Source organism: Coregonus clupeaformis, chromosome 29, assembly GCF_020615455.1.
Source record: "Coregonus clupeaformis isolate EN_2021a chromosome 29, ASM2061545v1, whole genome shotgun sequence".
Lineage (NCBI taxonomy): Eukaryota > Metazoa > Chordata > Actinopteri > Salmoniformes > Salmonidae > Coregonus > Coregonus clupeaformis.
In genome coordinates, this window is record NC_059220.1 from 36,586,853 (window position 1) to 36,601,105 (window position 14,253).

The following is a 14,253-nucleotide window of genomic DNA, read 5'->3' on the forward strand; positions in this document are numbered from 1 at the left end:
TGTTGGAAGATTTAAGTGGTTCTGACCCCCATATATAGCTGTGTGTGTGTTGGGAGGAGGTTATTAAGGAACAGGGACGGTAAGTGTGTGTTAGCTACATCTCAAAGATCAGAGGCTGATAGCCAAAAACAACTGCAAAGTATTTTAACCACTCTGACAAATGGATGGATAGGAAACACTCAATGTATTTCATGCTGAGAGGAAGCAGGCCGCTGCCAGCACTGTGTGTGTGTGCTTGTGCGTGCAGTCTAGTAATGTGAGCTAAGATTACATCATTAATGTCACATTCTCATGAGTTAGTGACAAAATCATTAGGACCACTACTTCATGATTAGATTACATATGTTTGGACTGTAGGACCTGTAGCTTTCTGTTGGAATTATTTTACAAAGAGAGAAAATAAAACACCACACACACACACACACAAGCCTCCATCACAGACAGACGTAGAAATGCTGAACACAGAACAGTGAGCGAGTCATGTTGATTTGACTGGAGCTAGCCATTAATAACCAGATATAACCAGGGGTCCTGTGTACTCATTGTCAGACATAGTGCACACATAGTTCAGGAGACTGAGAGATTTGAAGAAATATGGTAATTACACACACACACGCAATCACACACATACTGCTTGATACATACTGCTGATGAAAGTGTGGTTAGTCATGCCATTCAAATTATGTTTTGGGGGCATACTGTACAACAGTGACTGGTTTCAGTGGATCCTCTTCAAGTTCAGAAACAAAACCTGTGTCTCAAATGTTACCCTATTCCCTTTAGTGCACTATGTGGCCACTTTCCATCCCTAACCCTACAGTGTCCCAGGTCAAAAGTAGTGTGTTATCTAGGACTAGGTTATAGGGTGTCATTTAGGGCAGTGTTTCCCAACTCCGGTCCTCGAGTACCCCCAACGGCACACATTTATGTATGAAGACGCCATAATTCATGATCTGGATATCTGAGATACAGTGCCTTCAGAAAGTATTCACACCCCTTGACTTTTTCCACATTTTGTTGTTTTACAAAGTGGGATTAAAATGCATTTAATTGTCATTTTCTGGCAACAATTTACAGAAAATACTCTAATGTCAAAGTGGAAGAAAAATTCTAACATTTGTAAAAAATATAATATGAAAAATACAACATTAATATATCTTGATTCCACACTTGGATTTTCCCATTATTATTTTAACAAATTCTTCAAGCTCTGTCAAATTGGTTGTTGATCATTGCCAGACAACCACTTTCAAGTATTGCCATATATTTTCAAACAGATTTGAAAACTGTAACTCGGCCACTCAGGAACAGTCACCGTCTTCTTGGTAAGCAACTCCAGTGTAGATTTGGCTTTATGTTTTAGGTTATTGTCCTGCTGAAGGGTGAATTCATCTCCCAGTGTCTGGTGGAAAGCAGACTGAACCAGGTTTTCCTCAAGGATTTTTCCTGTGCTTAGCTCCATTCCGTTTCTTTTGTTTTTATCCTGAAAAACTCCCCAGTCCATAACAATTACAAGCATACCCATAACATGATGCAGCCACCACTATGCGTGAAAATATGGAGGTACTCAGTAAATATGGTGGTACTCAGTAATGTGTTGTATTGGATTTGCCCCAAATATAACACTTTGTATTCAGAACAATAAGTGAATTGCTTTGCCACATTTTTTGCATTTCTTCTTTTAACTTTTTCAATTAGGTTACTATTGTGGAGTAACTACAATGTTGTTGAGCCTTCCTCAGTTATCTCTTATCACAGCCATTAAACGCAAACTGTTTTAAAATCACCATTGACCTCGTGGTGAAATCCCTGAGCGGTTTCCTTCCTCTCTGGCAACTGAGTTAGGAAGGACGCCTTTATCTTTGTAGTGACTAGGTGTATTGATATTCAATACGTCCCGTTCTTTGCAAACCTCCCTGGTCTTTGTGGTTGAATCTGTGTTTGAAATTCACTGCTCGACTGAGGGACCTTACAGATAATTGAATGTGTGGGGTACAGAGATGAGGTAGTCATTCAAACATAATGTTACAGTGCCTTGCGAAAGTATTCACCCCCCCCTTGGCATTTTTCCTATTTCCTGATTTTTTTGGGGTTTGTATCATATGATTTTTGTGAAACAAACAAGAAATAAGAAAAAAAACTGAACTTGAGCGTGCATAATTATTCACCCCCCCAAAGTCAATACTTTGTAGAGCCACCTTTTGCAGCAATTACAGCTGCAAGTCTCTTGGGGTATGTCTCTATAAGCTTGGCACATCTAGCCACTGGGATTTTTGCCCATTCTTCAAGGCAAAACTGCTCCAGCTCCTTCAAGTCGGATGGGTTCTGCTGGTGTACAGCAATCTTTAAGTCATACCACAGATTCTCAATTGGATTGAGGTCTGGGCTTTGACTAGGCCGTTCCAAGACATTTAAATATTTACCCTTAAACCACTCGAGTGTTGCTTTAGCAGTATGCTTAGGGTCATTGTCCTGCTGGAAGGTGAACCTCCATCCCAGTCTCAAATCTCTGGAAGACTGAAACAGGTTTCCCTCAAGAATTTCCCTGTATTTAGCGCCATCCATCATTCCTTCAATTCTGACCAGTTTCCCAGTCCCTGCCGATGGCAAAACATCCCCACAGCATGATGCTGCCACCACCATGCTTCACTGTGGTGATGGTGTTCTCTGGGTGATGAGAGGTGTTGGGTTTGAGCAAGACATAGCGTTTCCCTTGATGGCCAAAAATATCAATTTTAGTCTCATCTGACCAGAGTACCTTCTTCCATATGTTTGGGGAGTCTCCCACATGCCTTTTGGCGAACACCAAATGTGTTTGCTTATTTTTTTCTTTAAGCAATGGCTTTTTTCTGGCCACTCTTCCGTAAAGCCCAGCTCTGTGGAGTGTATGGCTTAAAGTGGTCCTATGGACAGATACTCCAATCTCCGCTGTAGCTCCTCCAGTGACAGGCATGAGGCAAGAGGTCTTGATTTGAATACAGGGCTTTAATGCTGGTCAACCCGTGAGAACTCATTGCTGCTTATCACACAGAGGTGCTAAACATCCTTTTAAATGTCCTTTATCTTCTTCTGTATACTTTCTTTGTAAGTATGCACTTAAACACGATAACAGTGGAAAAATAATTCGCTTTTTGCGGTAAAGTTTCCTCGGTGCGTCGCTAAAGGCGCTCGGGTGACAACACTCGGGCGGAACCAAATTAGTTCCGTCTTGCTGTAAACGTACAATTCAGAAGAAACTAAATAATAAAAAGTGCAAATACATGAAATAAACTAAAGTGCTAATACATGAAATAAACTGGCGACAGAGGCAGTTACACTCCCACCAAATCACAAGTGATTTCTTAAAACTTGGAGACAAACCTACTGCATTAATAAATTAAATGAAACTCTTTTCTAATAAACAACTAATAAACTGTGTGTGAGTGTATGATAGAACCATCAGTCTGCTTCTAGCAATGTAACTGTTTTCTGAATGGGTCTCTCCAGGTAAACAGGTTTGGCTGTACGCTTTCCTCTTCCATCCAGGGAGGAGTCACTGATGAGTAACTTGAGTCTCCTCACTCTTTCATCGCTTCCAGGATACACCTCGATGACTCTTGCTAGCTTCCATTGGTTTCGTGGTGTGGCAGCATCTTGTAACAGAACAATGTCACCGACCTTTGCATTTCTGCGATCTTTGGTCCACTTCTGTCTGTGTTGGAGATTCAGAAGATACTCTTTTTTCCATCGTACCCAAAAGTTGTTGGTTAAGAGTTGAACTCTGCGCCATCTTTTGCGGAGGTAGAGATCCTCCTTGACAAACTTTCCAGGAGGAGGGAGAATGATTGTGGATTTAATGGTCAAGATGTGGTTTGGTGTCAAGGGCTCTGGACTGGTAGAATCGTTCAGATGATCAGTGGTTAGAGGTCTGCTATTCACAACCGCCATAACCTCATATAGAAATGTTCGTAGGGAAGAGGAGTCAAGTTGTCTGGACGACTGTTCTAGAATGGACGCCAGGACACTTCTGATAGTGCGGATTTGTCTTTCCCAGACTCCACCCATATGACTTGAGGCAGGGGTGTTCATGATGAACTCGCAGCCCAAATCTTTGAGCTCTTCTTGATCCATCTCTTTCAGTGCTTCAATGAACTCACGCCTTGCTCCGACAAAGTTTGTCCCTTGATCACACCTTATCTGCCTTACTGATCCACGAATGGCGATGAATGAACACAGAGCATTGATAAAGGCATCTGAGGTCAAGTCATCAAGTGCTTCAATGTGAACTCCTCTTGAACACATGCAGGTGAGCAACAGCCCATAACGCTTTAGCTCCTTTCTTCCTTCCTTAATGTGAAATGGTCCGAAGCAGTCCATTCCACAGTAAGTGAATAGAGCAGTTGTTTCCATCCGCTCTTCTGGAAGGTCTGCCATCCTTTGTTGCTCTGTGCATCTTCGGAACCTTCTGCAACTTGTGCACTTGTGAATATGGGATGAAACAAGCTTGCTGCAACCCAGGATCCATATGCCATTGGATCTGAGTTCATTTATAGTCATTCCTCGACCTTGATGGTACACTCTCTCATGATAGTGCTTGACGAGCAATGCAGAAACATGACTGTCTCTAGGAAGTACTGCTGGATGCCTCACATGTGGATGTAGGGCAGCATTAGCTAAGCGGCCTCCTACTCCAATTACACCTTGATCATCCAGGAACGGACATAGTTTGTGCAACTGGTTGGCTTTGTCTTTGACCTTTGTCTCCTTATGATGTCTAAGGCGTTGAATTTCTTGAGAGAGAGTTGCTTCCTGGACCATCTTGATTATGGTCCGCTCCGCCTCTTTCCTTTCCTCCAAGTTCGAGGCCTCACAGGACTTTGGCTTGAGACCTTTGATTTCCTTAGCACGGCGCTTGAGTCTGGCAACAGCCTTCACCATTCTTGCCCAGTCTGAGAACTTGTGTAGACGATCTAAAATTGTTTTTGCTTCTTCTGCCTGAGTGTCATGAACCTGAGCTTTCTTGACCTCTGGGTCACTGCTCTCGATCTCTCCCACCATGACAACTCCAGTTGGTAGTTCTTTTTGCCAAAGAAGGTCTGGACCTGTGAACCAGTTAGAAGCTGTGAGTTGTTCTGCTGTGACACCCCTTGAGGCGTGGTCAGCTGGGTTGTCTTCTGAAGCTACATATCTCCATTGTCTGGCCTCTGTGCTTAGCTTGATGCGTTCAACTCTATTTGCTACAAAAACATGAAATCTTCTGGCTTCATTACTGATGTATCCAAGTACAACCTTTTGAGTCAGTCCAGAAACATTCTTGTTGGCAGTCTATTTCTAGTTCTTTCTTGAGCATGTCACTGGTCCGGACTGCTACCACTGCTGCTGACAGCTCGAGTCTTGGTATGGTCGTGACTTTAGTAGGAGCAACTCTTGACTTTCCCATGACCAAGGAGCAGTGGACCTCACCTGATGTACTGACTGCTCTTAGATACGAGCACTCTCCATAGCCTGACACGCTGGCGTCAGAGAAGTGGTGGAGCTCATAATGCTGGACCTTGAAGCTTGATGGCAGATAGTATCTTTGGATTCTCACACCAGCCAAGTTTTTTAGATCTTGCAACCAAGACTCCCACAGGGGTCGAAGGTCATCAGGCAAAGGATCATCCCAACTGAGCTTGTCACGACACATCTGCTGCAGGATCTGCTTTCCTACCAGGATGAAGGGTGCCACAAATCCAAGTGGGTCGTACACCGAGGCAACTGTGGACAAGACCCCTCTGCGGGTAAGTGGATTTTCTTTGACAACCACTCTGAACTGCAGCTCATCAGAAGTCACACACCACTGTACTCCTAGTGCTCTTTCCATGTGTGGTTCTCCCAACATCATGGTCAGGTCCTTGACGGCTTTAGCACACTCTTCCTCAGGAATTGTGGCTAAGACTTCTTTGCTGTTGGAGATGAACTTGTGCAATCGAAGTTTGCCTGTGCGACAAAGCTCTCTTGCTTCCTTCACTAGTTGGATTGCTTGGTTTTCAGATTCTACACTTGCCAATCCATCATCGACGTAGAAGTTCTTCTGGATGAACCTGATGGTTTCTTCTCTAAAGCGTCCTTGTCCTTGAGATGCAAGGTGCTTCAGGCCATAGTTAGCACATCCAGGTGATGAAGCTGCACCGAACAAGTGGACCTTCATTCGATAGATGGAGGGCTGGGCTTTAAGATCTCCATCCTTCCACCACAAGAATCTGAGGTAATCTTGGTCCTCTGGCTTAACATGGAACTGGTGGAACATACGTTCTATGTCACACATAACTGCCACAAGACCCTTTCTGAACCGACACAAAACTCCCACCAAGGTGTTTGTTAACTCTGGGCCAGTCAGGAGATGGTCATTCAAGGCTGTCCCTTGAAACCTTACAGAGCAGTCAAAAAACGACACAGATCTTACCTGCTTTTGGGGATGATACACCCCATGGTGGGGGATGTACCACGCTGGGGTCTTGCTAATATCCTCTTCAGGGACAAGCTCGGCGTCTCCACAAGCTATTGTCTCATCCATAAAGGTCTTATAGTCTCTGCAGTACTGCTCATTTCCCTTTAACTTCTTCTCCAGACATCTGAGACGGTGGATGCCACATACCTTGTTATCTGGTAAGTTTGGTCTTCCTTTCTTGAAGGGAAGTGGCATTTCATAGTGCCCATCATCCTTGAGTCTGATGCCACTCTCCATAATTGACATGAACTGGAGATCCTCTTGAGAAAGGTGTTCATCTTCTGAAGCCCTTTCTACAAAATCAGATTCCAACACCTTGATGACGTCTGTTGGAAGGACTACTTCTTTGATCTGTGTTCTACAGACATAGTGCACTTCGTTTGGGAGATTTGGAAGAACTGATGTCACTTGCTTCACAATGACTTGATGGCTTATTCCAAAGGCATCTCCAAAGTCAAGACATGGGTTGCCATAGCCGACTACACTCCAACCCAAGTCTGTTCTCTGAGCAAAGGGCTCATTTTCTTCTCCAGCAACCACTTGTCTTGGTACAAGAGCTTGAGGACAGCTGTAGCCAATTAGTAGGCCGATGTCACAGCTCTGCAGAGGAGCAATTTCATCTGCAATGTGCTCAAGATGAGACCATGCCTTGGCAGTCTCTGGTGTGGGAATATGATCTCTGTTTGCAGGGATGAATTCTCTTGAGTAAGTTACTGGCAGGTAGATTATCTTATCGGAGTAGAATCCTCTTATTTGTAGATCAGTCAGCCTTCTGCTAGGCACCACTGTATTTCTTGAAGCCATTGTGGAGAGCTTTAACTGGACTGGTTCATTTTTAGTGTGAAGCATCTTTGCTGTCTCTTCAAGGATGAAGGTCGTGTCACTCTGTGTATCGAGAAGAGCGTACACAAGGACTTCATGATTTGGCTTACTTGTAGTGGACAACCACACAGGAATGACTGAGGATGTACATTCTGGATAACTCTGTTAGATGTTACCTCGCGTGGTGGTTTTGTCACCCTCTCTTGTGAACGATCTGTCGTTCTTTCTCTTGACTTGTCACTCTCCATTTCTCCATCAGTCCTTGTTGACATTCCTCTTTCTTTGCTGCGATTATCGTGTAGGCAGGTTGGATGTCCTTTCTCACAAGTATCACAGATCCTTCTATTTTCACACTCCTTTGAGCGATGGCCAGGCTTCAGACAGCCAAAGCACCACTTCATCCCTTGAACAAACTTGACTCGCTCAGAGATGGTTTTATTCATAAATTTCCAACACTTGTGTAGACTGTGACCTGACTTCTCACAAAAACACAGCTTGTGGAGGAAGCTTTTTCATCTGAGTTAGTTGCTAGTACCTTTGCTCCGAGAGCTCTGTTCTTTAAAACCTTGATCTGCTCACCTTCAGCAGGTTTCAGAGCATGGAGAGATGTTATTGGGTTATTTGCAATCTTAGCTTCACGTGTGAGAAACTTTACAAACTGCTGGAAGCTTGGGAATGTGTGACTTTCTTCCTCCACTTCTATGACCTTTCTGTTCCATCTCGAGGTCAGCCAGTCTGGAAGCTTTGCAAGTAACTTCTGGTTCTCATTGCAGTCATTAAGTACTTCGAGGCCTCTGATCTGAGTCATAGCAGCCTCACAGCTCCGAAGAAAATCAGCAAACTCTTGAAGTTCGATACTACCTTTGGAGCTTATCTTGGGCCATGCCTCCAGCTTATCTCTGAATGCTTTGGCTATGAGGAATGGATTTCCATATCTTTCCTTGAGAATCCTCCATGCTGCGTGATAGGCTGACTCTGAACCAAGCAGGAAGTAGCTCTCTATAGCCTTTTTAGCAGGTCCACCCACATACTTTCGCAAGTAATATATATTTTCTTCGGCTGGAATGTTTTTCCGATCAATGAGTGTCTGAAATGAAACCTTCCAGTCATTGAATCTGAGTGGGTCACCATTGAATATTGTTGGTTCAGGTATAGGAAGACGACCTGCACTGATGGACTCTGCAAGTGCTCTAACAAGAGCTGCTGTGCTGTCATCCTGCTTTGAATGTGCCCGGTCTTGTGGTGAAGAATGGTGCTGCAACAGATTATTTTCATGTTTAACTTCTTCCTTTTCCTTCATACAGACACTTTGATGGAGTAGACTGCTTATTTCTTTATCTGAGCACTCACTCTGATCATACACTCGCTGACGTGCCTTAGCAGCCTTTAACTTTTTAACTGTCTCTAGTCGCTCCAGTTGTCTCCGCTTTGCATCTAGCACCTTTTGTCTCTCTGCAGCTTCAGCTTCAAGCCTTTCCAATTCCTCAATGCAACACTCTTGTTCTAGTAGTACTTCTAGAGTAGCTTCATTGGCAGCAACTTCAGCAGCGGCATCTTGTCTGCTAACAGAAATCCGACTTGAATGTCTGGAGCTGCTTTGAGCATGAGAGGACTTAGTGCATTGGGATTTGATACTTATCTTGTCTGAGGCTACAGACTTGAATATAGACGATGTCGCCCTGTTGCCTCGTTGTTCATCTCCTCCACCGTTATCTGCTGTCTCCAAACGATCTTTTGCAGTTTGGATGATCTTCCTGGTTACTGCATCACAGGTGTCAATTCTGCGACGTGTGTCATGGTCAGGGTTGTCTATGCGCCTTAACTCATCATAAGCAATGTTCAGATTCTCTGAGGCAGCACTTATTTTGCTTATGTGTTCATGTAGCAGGTTGTTTGAGCATTGTCCACTCAAAGCTTGCTTGGCGTCTTTAGCAATAGCATTCCACTCCTCATAGCTCACAGTGAAACGGTGAGCAAATCTTCTTATTTGCTCATTGTACAGTTCTTGGCCCTTTTCTGTTAACTTTCGGTCTCTGTGGCTTCTTCGTGGTTCTTGTGAGGAAGTGTGGTCATTAGCTCTTGTGCCTTTAGTAGCCTGTGGTTGCATGTCTATGCACTGCTGCTCTATACTTTCACCTACATTAACCTGCTTTCTCCCAGAGGTAAGACTAGGCTCTGACATTGTTACTTGGTGTACTTAAATTTGGGTTAAATCTAATTTGGCCTGTAGCTAAGTGATTCAGCTCCCATTAGCTATTCACATTTATACTATTTTTACCACTAATATTATTTTTTAGAACATATTCACATCTACTTCACACAAATCAATATCACGTTGTTCTATGAAATGCAAAATTCAGTCTCTTGGTTGTAGCTTAGTTAACACTTAAACATACACACAACTATACCGTATGAATATGAAGGCAAAAATGTGTCAGTCTCTTGTGGGAAATAGTTTAAGCTTCTTTGCATCAGCTGGATTCATGGTAAGGCGCCTGGATTCTTCTGTGGATGCTGCGGCTGTGTAAATGTCAGGAGCGGATGCACACTCTTGGATGTAGAGATGTCCCTTCTTGTCCATGGATCACGGCTCTTTGGTACTGTCTTCCTCGTCTACTCATGCAGAGCAGATGAGTTCTCACTGTAGCTCCTCCAGTGACAGGCATGAGGCAAGAGGTCTTGATTTGAATACAGGGCTTTAATGCTGGTCAACCCGTGAGAACTCATTGCTGCTTATCACACAGAGGTGCTAAACATCCTTTTAAATGTCCTTTATCTTCTTCTGTATACTTTCTTTGTAAGTATGCACTTAAACACGATAACAGTGGAAAAATAATTCGCTTTTTGCGGTAAAGTTTCCTCGGTGCGTCGCTAAAGGCGCTCTGGTGACAACACTCGGGCGGAACCAAATTAGTTCCGTCTTGCTGTAAACGTACAATTCAGAAGAAATTAAATAATAAAAAGTGCAAATACATGAAATAAACTAAAGTGCTAATACATGAAATAAACTGGCGACAGAGGCAGTTACACTCCGCTGTGGACCTTTGCAGCTCCTTCAGGGTTATCTTTTGTCTCTTTGTTGCCTCTCTGATTAATGCCCTCCTTGCCTGGTCTGTGAGTTTTGGCTGGCGGCCCTCTCTTGGCAGGTTTGTTGTGGTGCCATATTCTTTCAATTTTTTAAGAATGGATTTAATGGTGCTCTGTGGGATGTTCAAAGTTTCGGATATTTTTTTATAACCTAACCCTGATCTGTACTTCTCCACAACTTTGTCCCTGACCTGTTTGGAGAGCTCCTTGGTCTTCATGGTGCCGCTTGCTTAGTGGTGTTGCAGACTCTGGGGCCTTTCAGAACAGGTGTGTGTGTGTGTGTGTGTGATATATCATGTGACACTTAGATTGCACACAGATGGACTTTATTTAACTACTTATGTGACTTCTGAAGGTAATTGGTTGCACCAGATCGTATTTAGGGGCTTCATAGCAAAGGGGGTGAATAAATATGCACGCACCACTTTTCCGTTATTTATTTTTTAGAATTTTTTGAAGCAAGTTATTTTTTTAATTTCACGTCACCAATTTTGACTATTTTGTGTATGTCCATTACATGAAATCCAAATAAAAATCCATTTAAATTACAGGTTGTAATGCAACAAAATAGGAAAAACACCCAGGGGGATGAATACTTTTGCAAGGCACTGTAAACACTATTATTGCACACAGAGTGCATGCAACTTATTATGTGACTTGTTAAGCAAATGTTTACTCATTAACTTATTTAGGCTTGCCATAACAAAGAGGTTGAATACTATTGACATGTATTGAGTCAATAGTATTCAACCCCTTTGTTATGGCAAGCCTAAATAAGTTAATGAGTAAACATTTGCTTAGTTACTTCAGCTTTAAATGTTTTATTAATTTGTAAAAATGTCAAAAACATAATTCCACTTTGACATGAAGGGGTATTGTGTGTATGTACTGTATGCCAGTGACAAAACATCTCCATTTAATCCATTTTAAATTCAGGCTATACCACAACAAAATGTGGAAAAAGTCAAGGAGTGTGACGAATACTTTCTGAAGGCACTGTATGTGGGGCACTGCCTCAGAGAAAAAGTCCCCAAATCAACTGTGAGTTAATGTTGTTTCTCTCCCTCTCGGTCTCCCTCTCTCTCTCTCCCCGTATCTCTCTGTCTCGGTCTCCCTCTCTCTCCTCCCCGTATCTCTCTGTCTCTGTCTCGGTCTCCCGCTCTCTCCTCCCCGTATCTCTCTGCCTCTGTCTCGGTCTCTCTCTGTCTCTTTAGGCGTGAAACCCTCCTGAGATGTTCTCAGTGTAAGGTAGCGCGGTATTGTGACGTCACCTGCCAGGTAAGCAGCACGACCAGAAGTTGTCTCATTTTGTCCATTGCTGTTTCCACTCATTCAAGTACTTAAAGAAAGTGAAGATGGATGTGAAAGAAATAACCCTATTGTAGGGGAACAATAGACCTAGGGATGTGTGGTGTAACATCTGAGACTGACCCAATTCCTACTTCAGCACATGATGTCACCTAATGACATTAATGACAAGATGCTGCCTTCTTCTGCTCCCCATTTAAACTGGTTTCCATTACACAACAAGTGTGTGTGTAATGGAAATGTGTGTGCTCATCTCCCTCGTCCTTCTGTGCAGTGTTTCCCCTAGATTATTTCCAGGCGTGGTGCAAAGCAACATCCAGGCCCTCTTGCACCAAAATTGTCAATTGAAATCAACAGAAGTCCTGTATAGTGCAAACACTGCTGCTGTGTAAATTATGATTTGACATGCACAGATCTCAAGCCAACACTGTAAATTCGCCTTTTACCCATCATGCTTTCACATCGACACTAACCTTTACATACAGTGGGGAAAAAAAGTATTTAGTCAGCCACCAATTGTGCAAGTTCTCCCACTTAAAAAGATGAGAGAGGCCTGTAATTTTCATCATAGGTACACGTCAACTATGACAGACAAATTGAGGAAAAAAAATCCAGAAAATCCCATTGTAGGATTTTTAATGAATTTATTTGCAAATTATGGTGGAAAATAAGTATTTGGTCACCTACAACAAGCAAGATTTCTGGCTCTCACAGACCTGTAACTTCTTCTTTAAGAGGCTCCTCTGTCCTCCACTCGTTACCTGTATTAATGGCACCTGTTTGAACTTGTTATCAGTATAAAAGACACCTGTCCACAACCTCAAACAGTCACACTCCAAACTCCACAATGGCCAAGACCAAAGAGCTGTCAAAGGACACCAAAAACAAAATTGTAGACCTGCACCTGGCTGGGAAGACTGAATCTGCAATAGGTAAGCAGCTTGGTTTGAAGAAATCAACTGTGGGAGCAATTATTAGGAAATGGAAGACATACAAGACCACTGATAATCTCCCTCGATCTGGGGCTCCACGCAAGATCTCACCCCGTGGGGTCAAAATGATCACAAGAACGGTGAGCAAAAATCCCAGAGCCACACGGGGGGACCTAGTGAATGACCTGCAGAGAGCTGGGACCAAAGTAACAAAGCCTACCATCAGTAACACACTACGCCGCCAGGGACTCAAATCCTGCAGTGCAAGACGTGTCCCCCTGCTTAAGCCAGTACATGTCCAGGCCCGTCTGAAGTGCATTTGGATGATCCAGAAGAGGATTGGGAGAATGTCATATGGTCAGATGAAACCAAAATATAACTTTTTGGTAAAAACTCAACTCGTCATGTTTGGAGGACAAAGAATGCTGAGTTGCATCCAAAGAACACCATACCTACTGTGAAGCATGGGGTTGGAAACATCATGCTTTGGGGCTGTTTTTCTGCAAAGGGACCAGGACGACTGATCCGTGTAAAGGAAAGAATGAATGGGGCCATGTATCGTGAGATTTTGAGTGAAACCCTCCTTCCATCAGCAAGGGCATTGAAGATGAAACATGGCTGGGTCTTTCAGCATGACAATGATCCCAAACACACCGCCCGGGCAACGAAGGAGTGGCTTCGTAAGAAGCATTTCAAGGTCCTGGAGTGGCCTAGCCAGTCTCCAGATCTCAACCCCATAGAAAATCTTTGGAGGGAGTTGAAAGTCTGTGTTGCCCAGCGACAGCCCCAAAACATCACTGCTCTAGAGGAGATCTGCATGGAGGAATGGGCCAAAATACCAGCAACAGTGTGTGAAAACCTTGTGAAGACTTACAGAAAACGTTTGACCTGTGTCATTGCCAACAAAGGGTATATAACAAAGTATTGAGAAACTTTTGTTATTGACCAAATACTTATTTTCCACCATCATATGCCAATAAATTCATTAAAAATCCTACAATGTGATTTTCTGGATTTTTTTTTCTCATTTTGTCTGTCATAGTTGACGTGTACCTATGATGAAAATTACAGGCCTCTCTCATCTTTTTAAGTGGGAGAACTTGCACAATTGGTGGCTGACTAAATACTTTTTTTCCCCACTGTATAAGATCACTTTATTGGTCAATTGCACACAAGGTCTAACCGAAATTTGACTTCCACTTTTTATTTTCATTCCCATCAGTTCTTTCCAAATCTCTCAACCCCTTTTCAGTTTTCTGTTTGTACCGGTCCTATTCCTATTTTGGTTTGATATTTTCTACCCAAATGAAAACGGAGAAGAGAGTAAAACAAATGTATGTGTTTTCTCTCCAGAAACGGGCATGGTCGGACCATAAGAGGGAGTGTAAATGTCTCTGCAGCCTCCACCCCAGAATCCCCACTGACTCTGTCCGTCTGGCGGCCAGGATCATCTTTAGATTGGTACGCCTCTCCTGACTCGCTCAACGATTGGTTCAATGTCAATTCACTTCCCTAATTGAATGGTCAATCCGTTTTCAATCCAGTCATTTCAGAAGTTGAAATATCCTCACAGAAAATGAAAGTGGAATTGAACCCAACCCTTTACTAGGGTTAGAAAGGTTGTTTAGTTTTTAG

The 14,253-nt window shown here is 43.1% G+C and overlaps 1 protein-coding gene across 1 annotated transcript in view; it reads left to right on the forward strand.

The window, feature by feature from the left end:
* Window positions 1-14,253, forward strand: part of LOC121545072 (histone-lysine N-methyltransferase SMYD3) — a 182,892-nt gene that overhangs the window by 16,959 nt on the left and 151,680 nt on the right. Inside the window, exons 2-3 of the mRNA XM_041855439.2 lie at window positions 11,593-11,656; window positions 13,972-14,079. Coding sequence (XP_041711373.1) covers window positions 11,593-11,656; window positions 13,972-14,079 — 172 coding nt within the window. The remainder of the gene's footprint in view (window positions 1-11,592; window positions 11,657-13,971; window positions 14,080-14,253) is intronic.